Here is a 14,349-nt window from a genome sequence, read left to right on the forward strand (position 1 = left end):
AGGGAGCCCGATGTGGGGCTCGATCCCAGGATCCATGACCTGAGCTAAAGGCAGACACTTAACGACTGAGCCACCCAGGCGCCCCTGCCTTTGCTTTTGTATTCAGTTTCAAAAAATCATTGCCAAGTCCAAGGTCAAGGAGCTCACCACATATGTTTTCTTCTAAGAGTTTTATGGTTTCAGGTCTTATATTAAATTCTTTAATGGATTTTGTGTTAATTTTTGTGTGTGGTGTAAGATAGTGATCTAGTTTCATTCTTTTGCATGTGGCTGTCCAGTTTTCTCAATACTATTTACCAAAGAGATTATTCTTTACCCATTGTATATTCTTGCCTCCTTTGTCATATATTAAGTGACCATGTAAACATGGGTTAATTTCTGGGCTCACTATTCTGTTCTATTGATCTATCTGTCTTATGCCAATACTATACTTTTATGAATACTGTAGCTTTGTAATATAGTTTGAAATCAGAGAGCATGATGCCTCTGGCTTTGTTCTTTCTCAAGATTGCTTTGGCTACTTAGGGTCTTTTGTGGTTCCATACAAATTTTAGGAATATTTGTTCTATTTCTAGGAAAATGTCATTGGAATATTGATAGGGATTGCATTGAATCTGTAGATTGCTTTGGGTAATATGGACATTTGAACAATATTGATTCTTCCAACCCATGAGCATGGAGTATCTTCCCATTTATTTGTGACTTCAATTTCTTTCATCAATGTATTATTCTTTTCAGCATGCAGGTCTTTCACCTCCTTGGTTAAATTTATTTTTAGGTATTTTATTCTCTTGATGCAATTGTAAATGGGATATTTTCTTAATTTTTCTTTCTGATAGTTCATTATTAGTGTATAGAAATGCGATAGATTTTTGTGTATTGATTTTGTATCATGCAACTTTACAGAATTTATTTATTAGTACTAACAGTTTTTTGGTGGTCTTTTGGGTTTTCCATATGTAAAATCAGTCATTAGCAAATAGTGACAGTTTCACTTCTTTCTTTCCAGTTTGGATGTCTTTTATTTCTTCTTCTTGCCTAATTGCTCTGGCTAGGACTTCCAGTACTATATTTAATAAAAATGGTGAGTATAGGCATTCTTGTTTTGTTCCTGATCTTAGAGAACAGTTTTTCACCATTGAGTATGATCTTAGCTGTGGATTTGTCATATCTAGCCTTTATTATGTTGAGATACGTTCCCTCTTCCCACTTTGTTGAAAGTTTTTATCATGAATAGATGTTGAATTTTGTCATATGCTTTTTCTGCATCTATTGAACAGATTGTATGATTTTTATCCTTCATTTTGTTAATGTGGTATATCACATTGATTGATTTGTGGACATTGAACCATTCCTTTTTTTTTTTTTTTTAAGATTTTATTTCTTCATTTGACAGAGAGAAAAACAGCGAGAGAGGGAACACAAGCAGGGGGAGTGGGAGAGGGAGAAGCAGGCTTCCCGCAGAGCAGGGAGCCTGATGCGGGGCTCGATCCCAGGACCCTGGGATCAGGACCTGAGCTGAAGGCAGATGCTTAACGACTGAGCCACCCAGGTGCCCCACATTGAACCATTCTTGCATCTCTGGAATAAATCCCCCTTGATAATGGTGTATGATCCTCTTTATGTATTGTTAAATTCTGTTTGCTAATAGTTTGTTGAGGATTTTTGCATCTATGTTTATCAGGGATATTGGCCTTTAATTTTCTTTTTTTGTGGTGTCTTTGTCTAGTTTTGGTATCAGGGTAATGCTGGCCTCCTAAAATGAGTTTGTAAGTATACTGTCTTCTTCAGTTTTTTGGAAAAGTTTAAGGATTGGTATTTTTTTTAATTGTTTTAATTTTTTTCTTTTTTCAAATTTTTATTTACATTCTAGTTAGTTAACATATATTGTAATGTCGGTTTCAGGAGTAGAATTTAGTGATTTATCACTTACATATAACATTCAGTGTGCAACACAAGGGTCCTCCGTAATACCCACCACCCATTTATCCCATACCCTCTCCACTTCCCCTCCATCAGCCCTCAGTTTGTACTCTATAGATAAGAATCTCATGATTCGTTTCCCTCTCTTTTTTTTCTCTTCCCTTGTGTTCATCTGTTTTGTTTCTTAAATTCCACATGAATGAAATCATATGGTATTTGTCTTTCTCTGACTGACTTATTTCGCTTAGCATAATACACTCTAGTTCCATCCGTATCATTGCAAATGGCAAGGTTTCATTCTTTTTGATGACTGAGTAATATTCCACTGTGTGAGTGTATATGTATATATATGTACGTGTGTGTGTGTGTATTACATTTTCTTTATCCATTCATCAGTCGATGGACATTTGGGCTCTTTCCATAATTATGGTTGATAATGCTGCTGTAAATATCAGGGTGCATGTGCCCTTTGAATCAGTATTTTTGTATCCTTTGGGTAAATACCTAGTAGTACAATTGCTGGATCATAGGGTAGCTCTATTTTTAACTTTTTGAGGAACCTCCATACTGTTTTCCAGAGTGGCTGCACCAGTTTGCATTCCCATCAGGGTTCCCCTTCCTCCACATCCTCGCCAACACCTGTTGTTTCCTGTGTTAATTTTGGCCATTCTGACAGGTGTGAGGTGGTATCTCATTGTGGTTTTGATTTGTAGTTCTCTGATGATGAGTGATATTGAGCATCTTTTCATGTGTCTGTTGGCCATCTAGTTGTCTTCTTTGGAAAAATGTTTATTCATGTCTTCTGCCCATTTCTTAACTGGATTATTTGTTTTGTGGGTGTTGAGTTTGATAAGTTTATAGATTTTGAGTACTAACCATTTATCAGGTATGTCATTTGCAAATATCTTCTCCCATTCTGTAGGCTGCCTTTTAGTTTTGTTGATTGTTTCCTTCGCTTTGTGAGGATTGGTATTAAATCTTCTCTGAATGTTTGGTAGAATTCACCAGTGAAGCTGTCTGGTCCTTGGCTTTTGTTTGTTGAGAGATTTTTTTTTTTTTTAATTACTGATTCAATTTCCTTACTAGTAATCAGTCTGTTCAGATTTTCTATTTCTTCATGATCTGGTCTTGGAAGAGTGTATGTTTCTAGTAATTTATCCATTTCTTCCAGGGTGTCCAGTTTGTTGGCCTGTAATTATTCATAGTAGTCCCTTATGATTCTTTGTTTCTCTGCAGTATCAGTTGTAACTTCTCTTTCATTTCTGATTTTATTTATTTGAGCCCTCTCTTTTTTCCTGGTGAGTCTAGCTAAAGGTTTTCCAGTTTTATCTCTTCAAAGAACCAGCTCTTAATTTCATTGACATTTTCTATTGTCTTTTTAGTCTCCATTTCGTTTATTTCTGTTCTGATCTTTCAGATATCTGCTATTTCTGATATTTCCTTCAATTAACTTTGGGCTTCATTTTTTCTTCTTCTAGTTCCTTTAGGTGTAAATTAGATTATTTGAGATTTTTCTTGTTTCTTGAGTTAGGCCTTTATCACTATGAACTTCCTCTTAGAACTGCTTTTGCTGAATCCCATAGATTTCAGTATGGTGTATTTCCATTTTCATTTGTCTCAAGGTATTTTTTGGTTTGTCCTTTGGTTTATTTGTTGATTCATTGGTTGTTCAGCAGCATGTTGTTTGATTTCCATGTGTTAGTGATTTTTCCAGTTCTCTTCTTGTAATAACTTTCTTGTTTCATACCACTGTGGTTGGAAAGATGTTTGATATGATTTCAATCTTCTTAAATTTATTTAAATTTGTTTTGTAGCCTAGCATATGATCTGTCTTGGAGAATGTTCCAGGTGCAGTTGAGAAGAATGTGTATTCTGCTGCTTTTGGATTGAATGTTTTGTGTATCTTTACATTAAGTCCATCTGGTCCAGTAAGTCATTTAACGCTGATGTTTCCTTTTTTATTTTCTGTCTGGATGATCCACTAATGTAGTGGGGTATTAAAGTCTCCTGCTATAAATGTATTGCTATAAATTTCTCCCATTTAGGTGCTTCTCTGTTAGGTGCATAAATATTTACAAATGTTATATCCTCTTGTTAGATTGACCCCTTTATCATTATTTAATGTACTTCTTTGTCTTTTATTACAGTCTTTGTTTTAAAGCCTGTTTTGTCTGATATAGCTAGAGCTTTGCCTGATATAACTCCAGCTTTTTTTTTTTTTAATTTCTATTTTCATGGAACATCTTTTTCCATCCCTTCACTTTCAGTCCGTGTATGTCCTTACTTCTGAAGTGAGTCTTTTTTACAGGAAAGATGTAAAGGGACTCTTTTAAGCTGAAAAGAAGGGGCACTAGTATATATATATATATACTATATATATATATGTAGTATATATATAATAGTCTATTTTAGGTTCATAGCAGCTTAGCTTGAATGCATTCTAAAGGTCTACATTTTTATTCCCTCCACCCCATGTTTTGTGTTTTTGATGTCACATATTACATCTTCTTATTTTGTGTATCCCTTAACTAATCATAGAAGTTATAATTATTCTTGCTACTTTTGGTTTTTAACCTTCATACTAGCTTTATTAAGTGATTAATCCACTACCTTTGCTATATGTTTACCTTTACCAGTGAGATTTTTACTTTCATATGTTTTCTTGTTGCTAATTAATATGCTTTCTTATATTTCTTATAAGGCCAGTTTAGTGGCGATGAACTCCTTTAGCTTTTGCTTGTCTGGGAAATTCTTCATCTCTCAATTCTGAATGATGGCCTTGGTGGGCAGAGGTTTCTTGGTTGGAAGTATGTTCCTTTTAGCACTTTCCATGTGTCCTGTCACTCCCTTCAGGCCTGTAAAGATTCTGCTGAAAAATCTACTGATCGTCTGGTGGTTCCCTTGTACATAACAAGTTGTTTTTCTCCTGCTGCTTTTAAGATTCTCTCTTTATCTTTAACTTTTGGCATTCTAATTATAATGTGTATTAGTGTAGATCTTTTTGAGTTCATCTGATTTGGAACATTCTGGGCTTCCTGGATTTGGATATGTGTTTCCTTCCCCAGGTTAGGAAAGTTCTCAGCCATTGTTTCTTCAAATAAGTTTTTTGCCCTGTTCTCTTTCTTGTTTCTTCTGGGACTCCTATAGTGCGAACGTTATTCTGTTTGATGTTGTCCCATGGGTCCCTTAAGCTATCTTCACTTTTTACATTCCTTTTTCTCTTCACTGCTCAGTGTGGGTGAGTTCCACTGCCCTATTTTCTACATCACTGATTCTTTCTTCTGCTTCATCTAGTCTGCTGGTGAACCCCTCTAGTATATTTTTCAGTTCAGTTATTGTATTCTTCAGCTCTGTGACTTCTGTTTGGTACTTTCCTTTATTGCCTATCTCTGTTGAAGTTCTCACTGTGGTCATTCATACTTCTCCCAAGTTTGGTGAGCATCTTTATGACCATTACTTTGAACTCTTAATCAGGTAAGCTACTTATCTTCATTTCATTAAGAGTTTTTCTGAGGTTTTTTCTTGTTCTTTCATTTGAAACATATTCCTGTTTACTCATTTTGCTTGACTCTGTGTTTGTTTCTGTTTTAGGCAAAACAGCTACCTTTCTCAGTCTTGAAGGAGTGACCTTGTATAGGGGAGGAACCTATTGTTTAACCTTGCCCTAGCTCTTGCTTGTCTCTCCACCCTTTGTGATTGTCCAAGCAGCCTGATTTATTCTCGATATGTCCCAGTTATTGAGAGTGTGCCAAGCCTGTCAGTGTTCCAAAGGGAGAATTCATTCATTGCTGACTTTCAGGCTAATTGGAAGCCAGACCCTCAAGCAGCAGCTTTCAAAGTATGCAAATATATGCAGTTCTGTGGGACTACAATCATAAATCCTGCTGGCCTTCAGACCAGGTAGTTTGGAGGTGTCTCTTGGGTGACATTTATAAAATTTGGGGCTTCAAATGAGTGTATAAGCTCTTTTCTGGGAGTTACTGGCAAGTTGTAGCAAGGCTGAGTGAGAGCACAAAGCTGGCATCCCCTGGCCTACTTTTTCTGAGAATATTCCATAGCTGCTAGATGTGTGGTGAACCTGAGGCCTGCCCTTCGGGCTGGAGCTCCAGGACGAGTACATAGGCCTTTTTCACAGAAAGACTGGGGTGTGTTTCAGTCCACCGTCTGTGCAGTGCCCTGGGGGTGCTATCATGCCAAGAACTGTCTCTGTGATTGTTACAGTCCCGTGGGACCCAAGAACACAAGCCTCCCTGGCTACCAAAGCCAGGTGATCCAGGAGAGACCCCTGTGTGGACTGCGCATGCCTGAGAGTTTTAGCAAGGCAGCAGAAAAGTGCAGGGCTGGGGTGTGCCTGCCAGCTTTAGTGGGCAGCAAGAGAGCACAGGGCCACATGTGTCTCCTGGTTTTAGTGGGGCAGTAGAATAGTGCAGGGACTGTGTGTGCCTCCTGGCACTAGCAAAGTAAACGGCAGCATAAAAATGACACCTTCCAGGGCCTCTGTCCCTGGAGAGAGTTCCAGCAGGCTCCTACCCCCTCCAGCAGATGCTTTAAAATTAGCAAATGAATCTCCTTTACATAGTGTAGGTACTTTTCAAACTGCTGCTTTTACACTGGGTGAGTGAGTCTGCATGTGACCCCTTCAAGAGCAATATCTTTATGTCCCTTCAGCCCTTCAGGTCTCTACAGGTATAAGCCCCAATGGTTTGCAAAGACAGGTGTTTAGGGGGCTCATCTCTTTGGTGCAGGTCCCGAGGATTGGGGTATCTGATGTGGGGCACTAACCCCTTAATCCTCAAGGAGAAGCTCCATATTCATGAGATCTCTCCCCATCATGGGTCACTATGCCAGGGTGAGGTTTTTGGCAAGACTGTGTCTCTGCCTCTCCTTCCATTTTGATGTGGCCCTTTATTGCCTGTTGTGAAGGCACCATTCAGCTAGTTTTAAGGTCTTTTTCAGAGAGAATTACTCCATATGTAGTGGTGTGTCTGTGGGAGATGAGTTCAGGATCTTCCTATGTCTCCATCTTAAATTGCCCCATCTTTCTGCACATTTCAAATTAGATGCATTTGGAATGTAACTTTGTATTGTCTCTGGTTAATGAAAATATCAGTGATTTTTACCTTCTTCTTTGCACTATTTTGCATGTGTTTTACAGGTTTTTTAGAATGAAATGAGTTACTTTTATAATTAATCAAACCCTAATATCATATATATATAAACATATATATAAACATATATATATAAAATATATACTTTACTGGATATTTATTTTATGTGATATTTTATAATTTTGTCTTCATTTTGGGAGGGAATACATATTTTAGTATTTTAACCTAAAAAAAAGTATCTCTCCTCATCCAGGTCTATTAAAATAAGATTAGCCACTTTGTTGGATACTCCTGGTGTTGAAAATCTTGTTAGCACTCTCATGCTGAATAAAAGTATATTGGAGGATTTAAAGCAATACAATGAGGCTCGCAGAGACCATGTAAGTACCTGCTATGACCAGATTGGTTTCCTTTTCCTTGTGATATGGGCCATTATGACCCACATAGGATCAACCTTAAAGTTTCCTTGGATCCCAGTTGGAGATAGTTGGAGAATTGCACAGTGGGAAGTGGGGGAGGTGAGGTTGGAAGATGGGAACAAGAAAAGAAAAACAAAGGAGACTGGGGTTTAAGGATGTGAGGGTGTTCTCTTCACTGGTGGCCCCAAGGTGGGGTGCTGATCAGATATTCTAAATCCTTATCACAGGCATGGAAAATGTGGACTTGATCCAGACAAGTATCCCAGAATAGGATAGATCTCAGGACTTAGAATAGGCAGATCTGACTGAGGTTAGGGAATGGTAGCTCAGGAATCTGTGGGTGCCTGGTGCTCACCCAGGAACACTGGATATCAGACTTAGGACAGTGGGACCCCATTTGACCCTACTGGTTGGTGATTCTGTCTAGACTTTTTTGTTGAGCTGCCTACATTCTCAGGTAATGGATGGGCTGTCAAACACCTGTATGACCAGTGTTAGGTTCTCTTTCTAGTATAGTAACTATACTGTACTTTTGCCCTTGCAAAGGACAAGCTAGCAGTGGTCCTAATGTTAATGCTGCTTTCTTAAGGACCATGACAGTTTACTTAACCAGACATGGAACAGTGCATGTAGTTAGAGAAATGCTTAGTTACTTTTGTGATAAATTTTATTTTGAAAAAAGTTGTATTGAACTATAACCAATAAACAGCTGGATAGGTTCACAATTTGAATATACCATGTAATTAATGAGCACCTGTTTCAGGAAACAGACTAACCCCAGCCTGCCTGAAGTCCCCTTCATGCTCCCATTCAGTTACTTTCTCCTCAGGTTAATACCACCTTAACTTCTAAGATCATAAATTGGTTATGCCTGTTTTTGAACTTTATTTAAAGGGATCACATAGTATGTTTTCTGGTATCAGGTTTTTTTGCTCAGCACTGTGTTTGTGAGATTCACCCATATTGTGCTGTAAAGTATTTCATTGCATGAAGATGCCACAACTTATTTCTTCTTTCTACTGTCATTTGGGGGAGTTTCCAGTTATTGGCTCTTTTGAATAAGCACTTTAGTTAAATTTTAGTCATCAAGAGGGAGACACCAAACACCTAAACACAGTGAAATATTTAATATTTATCAAGACATCAAATTAAAATAAAACTTCTCTCTAGCACATGTTTTCTGTTTTGGTTTGTCTTGATCTTTTTGGGTTTTTTGTTTTTTGTTTTTCATTTATTTGCTCCTTCCCTCCTGACCTGCCAATGCAGTATGATGTATCACCCTGTTCTCAAAGTGGGGTTTAAGGAGTCATAGGGGTCTCTGAGACATCAATTTTCAGGGGGGTTCTGTGAAGTGAAAACTATTTGCATAATAAGAATAAGGAACTATTTTCCTTTTCCACTGTATTGATATTCACACTGATGGTGCAAATGCAGTGGTGGGTAAACCTTGGGAGCCTCGGTGTGGATCAAGGCAGTGGGCACCAGATTTCATCGGTTTCTTCATCGCCATTCACTCATAGTAACAATAAGGAAAAGAGAGCCTAGTGAAGATAGCATTGCACATCAACAGAGTGGCTAAAACACAAAGAGAGGCACCACTAAATGCTAGGGAGGATGCAGGGAAATAGGATCATTTATATGTTGCCAGTGGGAATGTAAAATGATACCATTGCTCTGGAAGACATTTTGGCTGTTTCTTCAAAAACCTCAAAGCAACAATCATATGACCAAGTAATTGCACTCCTGGGCATTTATCCCAGAGAAATGAAGACTTGTACACGATTGTTCATAAGCAGTCAGAATTGGCCCAGATGTCCTTCAACAGGTGAGTGGGTAAACTGTGGCACATCCATGCCATGGAGTAATACTTAACAATACAAAGGAATGCATTGTTGATGCATGCATCAACTTGGATGAATCTGCAGAGAATTGCGCTGAGCTGGGGGATGGGAGGGAGCCAAACCCTAAAGGTTACATACTATATAATTCCACCTATTTGGCATTTTTGAAATAACACAATTTTAGAAATGGAGAAGAGATTATTTGTTGCCAGGGGTTAGGGACAAGAGGAGGACAGGGAGTAGATGGGTATGGTTCTTGTAGGGCAACCCAAGGGATCTTTGTGTTGGAACCGTTCAGTCTCTTGACTGTGGTGGTGGATACATGAACCTCTACAGGGTATAAAATTGTGTAGAACTTGATACACATACACACAATCATAGCAATGTGCATTCCCTGCTTGTCATAATATACTAGAGTTTTGCAGAACATTATCATGATGGGATACTGGGCAACATGTACAAGGAATTTCTCTGTATTATTTCTTAAAATTGCTTGTGAGTCTGCAGCTATCTCCATATAAATTTCAATTAAAAAAAAGGAAAAGCTAGTTTCACTTGAAGCAGTAAAAATTATTAACTTTATTAAACTTCAATCCTTAGGTACCTATATTTTCAATGTTCTGTTGTGACAAAAAAATGAGAAATGCACATAATGCTCTTCTGCTGTAGACTGAAGTTGTTGCTTGTTTCAAGAGAAAGCATTTCTGCAATTATTTGATCTTCATGCTGACCCAGCCACTGTTCTCCTGCAACACCATTTTTACTTGAAAGAACAGCTGGCAGACAAAATGTGGTTATTCGGTCTTGGAGACCAGACGTTTTCTTAAAAATGAATGAAGTGAGGCTGTCTCTCCAAGGAAACAACTGACAGCATTTGTTCCCTCTGATAAAATCCAAGCTTTCAATAAAAAATCAGAATTTTGGAAAATCAGTATCTCTCATCATGAGCTTGACAGCTTCCAAAAACTTAAAAATTGTTCTGATGAGGCTGGTGATGATATTATCAAATGTGATGCTTTGATATTTTGTCATAGGTCAACATTTGGGAAATATGTGTAAGTTTGGTGAACCAGTATTTTCTAGATAAAACATGATGTTACAAAATCACACATAGTAAAAGATTCATTCAAAGAGCAGAATAGACGGATGGGTTTTAATGTGACAATGTATACCAATTTATTGATATGGTTTCAGATTCCACATTGCAGCTCATCTTTAAAACAGTACCACTTGTTGAGTTTTGGTGGATCATCAGAGAAGAATATCCATAATTATCTGAAACGGTTGTTTAAATACTTCTCTGCTTTCCAACTCTGTATCTTTGTGAAGACAGATTTTTTTTTTCATTTATTTCAACCAAAATAACATATTGCAACAGATTGAATGCAGAAGTAGATATGAGCATCCAGCTGCCTTCCATTAAGCCAGACATTAAAGAGATTTGCAAAAATATAAAACAATGCTACTCTCCTCTCTAAATATTTTTGTCAAATTTTAAATTTTGTTTTAATTAGTAAATTAAACAAAAATGAATAAACAAATTAAATTTATTCTCGGTTTGAATTTCTAAAACAGAAACTATCAATAGATAGCTTTAACACACTACTCCATGCTCTTTGGAGTCCTCAGGGAATAGGGTCCTGAGATCATAATTTTTGAGAACCACTGATGTAGAGCTAAAGAAAATGGATTCAAAGTCAAAGGGACTGTGGTTTGAATCACAGATTCATCCCTTACTAGCTGGAAGTCTTGGCATGTTCCTCAGCACCCCAAACTTTATTTTCTTGTAAGTGAAATAGAGGTAGTGATAATATTTACCTTGTAGGAATGAGGATTCAGTGAACACAGGGAAGACATTTAACTTAGTACATGGTCCAAAGGTAAGTACTGATGGATGTTGGCTCTGACTGTCATTGTCATTAGGTGACCATGCTTAAGGCCCACGACTGACTCCTTAGAGAAACCTTGATAGTTATATTTTTAAGGGTCTTAAAATCCATGCTTATCTTTTCAGGATGGAACACCAATGAAGGCATTTGTAGCTGAAGTCGCAGAACAAATAGTTGGCATTGCAGTTATCAGAGATGAAATGGTAAATTGCAAAATAGACATTGATTTCCTGGATTGTGCCTTTTTATATCATGAATTAGCGCACAATGCCTCTTTTTCATTTTTGCATATTTAATATGAATGACCTTTTTTTTGAAGACTATACATTTTTTGGAAGGATATAAATCATCATCTGCTTTCATCCCACTTGGTTGACTTTGAATTTCCCATTTCTTTTTCAGTTTAAAATATGACAGAGAATACATGAAAACATTCATGTAAAAATTCAAATAACCTTCCATTAGGACCCCCCCAAAAGTCTTACTGCTCTCCCCAAAGGATTACTACTATTAATAGTTGGGCATCAGTCCATTCCTACAGTCTTCCTTGCACTTAATTACATGTATTCTGTGTGTGTGTGTGTGTGGGTGTGTGCGTGTGTATGGTCAATTGGACAAGTAATTTTATTTTTTTCCTAATGCACAACCAGTTCTTCCTAAATATTTACTGCTGAACAGTTCATTCTTTTCCTGCTGATTTAAAATGCCACCTTTACATTAAATTTCCATGTGCCTGTGCCTATTTTTAAATTCTCCTGTTCTGTTCCATGGATTCATTTGTCAATATCTGTTGTATTATCATGTCTGGTATATCTTGTAGGGGAGTCTTTTCTCACTTATCTTTTTTTTTTTTTTTAATAAATTCTCTTGCTTTTAATAAGACATTTCCTCTTTCAGATAAGCCTTCTAACACTTACTATGAACTTATTTGCACCTTCGTGGTTTTTATAGAACAATTTAGGCTGAATCGACAATTAAAATACTGAGACTTTCTAGGAACATGGCTTCCTGTTTTGGTGGTGGTGGTGTTGAATTCTTTTGGGTTCTTCACTAAAGTTTTGTGGCTTTTAGCATACAGGTTTCTTGTGCCAGGTATTTTGTTTGCCCCTATAGGTTTACTCTCTGCCCTGTACTGTCCCAGGGAGCCTGACCTGGTAGGCAACATCATGGGTACCTTCACCCCTCAGCTTCTAATTGGGTTTGGCCAATGGGGAGCCCTGAGGAGAGGAAGGGAGGAGAGTGAGGTTGGGATGCCTTGAGCTGGCTGGTGTCTCCATTGAGTTCCCTGACCTTTCCAAGGTGGCCTTTTCTCCAGGACCCTCTCAATTTGGACTCTAGTAACTAGTACCTCCCATGCCACCCACCTAGGGTGGTGATAGCTTGCAGTTGCTGCTACATCATCCTTACTGGTTTCCCTATGCCCTGCCCCTTCTTGTAAAAAGTCTTTTTGTTAAAACCACCTCCAGTTATCCTAATTTGAACATACCATCTGTTTCCTGCTGAGCCCTGACTGATACAGTCCTAGACATTTATGATTTATTTCTACTTGTTTTATATTTTTCTGGGTATTGTGATTAGATACTTTTTTTTTCATTGTACTTTCTAAATGTTTATTTTGGTATGTGAGAAAAATAATAATTTTTGTAATTGTGATCTTATTTCCAGCCACGTTTTGGAAGTCTCTTACTAGTTCTGAGAGTTTTCAAATGATTCTCTTTTCTGGTACAGCATCATTTCTACCATATTCTATTGGCCAAAGCAGTTACAGAGCATGCTCAGATTCCAGGGTTGGAGAAATGGACTCCACTTCTTGATGTGGGTATGGCAAGGTCTGTCTACCAAAGAGCATTTGGGATGCAAATTACTCTTGTGACCGTCTTTGGAAAATAGAATCTGCCACACCTCCTTTTAAAAATATTTATATTTTGGAGGAGGAGCAAGATGGCGGAGGAGTAGGAGACCTAAATTTCGTCTGGTCCCAGAAATTCAGCTAGATAGGGATCAAACCATTCTGAACACCTACAGACTCAACAGGAGATCGAAGAAAAGAATAGCAACAACTCTGAGCAGAAAAGCGACCACTTTCTGGAAGGTAGGACGTGCGGAGAAGTGAATCTGAGGCGATATTCGGGAAGATAGCAGCGGGGGGAGGGGGTCTCCGTTGGCCGCTTCTGGCAAGTCATCGAGCCGTGGAGCACAAAATCGGAACTTTTAGAAGTCGGCTCTGCTGAGGGACATCTCTCCAGTGGCTAAGCGGGGGGTGGAATTCTCACGGGACAGCGTGGTCTCAGGACCCTCGGGATCACAGAAAGACTGGGGGTGCCTGAGTGCGGCAGAGCTCCCAGGTATCAGAGCTGGGAAGCCGGCTGCAGAGACGGAGCCGAGGAGCGGGCTCTCAGCTCAGGGTTGCCATAAACCATGATCTGCGGCACAGTCGGGCCACTGCTCCTCCAGCAGGGACCCAACAAACAGCAGATCCTGGGAGACTCCCCTTCCTCCACCAGGAGGAGAGGCACAGGAGCACACTGCAGGGATCTGCTGGGTTTGGAGACTCCACCCGGGGTTGGGTGCCAGAGATAGAAACGCTCGGTCACAGGCCGGGTGAGCACGGAGTGTGGCCGGAGACCGGGGAGACGGGAGTGACTGACTGCTTTTCTCTGGGGGTGCACTGAGGAGCAGGGCCCCGAGTTCTCGGGTCCTCTGGGGTGGAGATTGGGAGGCCGCCATTTTCACTCTCGTCCTCCAAAGCTGTACGGGAAGCTTGCAGGGAACAAAAGCTCCTGAGAGCAAACTGGAGCAGGTTACTTAGCCCAGACCGGCAAGGGCGGGGCAATTCCGCCTCCGGCAAAGACATTTCGGAACCACGGCAATAGGCCCCTCCCTCAGAAGATCAGCGAGAATAGCCAGCCAAGACCAAGTTTACCGATCAATGAGAATGGCAGAACTCCAGAGCTAGGGGAATACTGCACATAGAATTCATGGCTTTTTCCCATGATTCTTTAGTCTTTCAAAGTTAATTTTTTTAATTTTCTTTTTCTATTTTTTTTGAATTTTTCTTTTTCCCATCTTCAACCAACATCTTATCAATCCCTTTTTTAAAAAATATTTTTTATTTTTCATTTTTAGAGTCATATTCTATCCCTTCATAGTAGTTAAACTTATTTTGAGA

At 38.9% G+C, this 14,349-nt stretch overlaps 1 protein-coding gene across 1 annotated transcript in view; it reads left to right on the top strand.

The window, feature by feature from the left end:
• LOC102737394 (cilia- and flagella-associated protein 61) overlaps positions 1-14,349 on the top strand; it is an 83,376-nt gene that overhangs the window by 15,287 nt on the left and 53,740 nt on the right. The window contains exon 2 of the mRNA XM_081831991.1: positions 11,306-11,383. Coding sequence (XP_081688117.1) covers positions 11,318-11,383 — 66 coding nt within the window. The 5' untranslated portion in view covers positions 11,306-11,317. The remainder of the gene's footprint in view (positions 1-11,305; positions 11,384-14,349) is intronic.

The sequence above is a fragment of the Leptonychotes weddellii genome, chromosome 10, assembly GCF_054177405.1.
Source record: "Leptonychotes weddellii isolate Sample4059 chromosome 10, ASM5417740v2, whole genome shotgun sequence".
Taxonomy (NCBI): domain Eukaryota; kingdom Metazoa; phylum Chordata; class Mammalia; order Carnivora; family Phocidae; genus Leptonychotes; species Leptonychotes weddellii.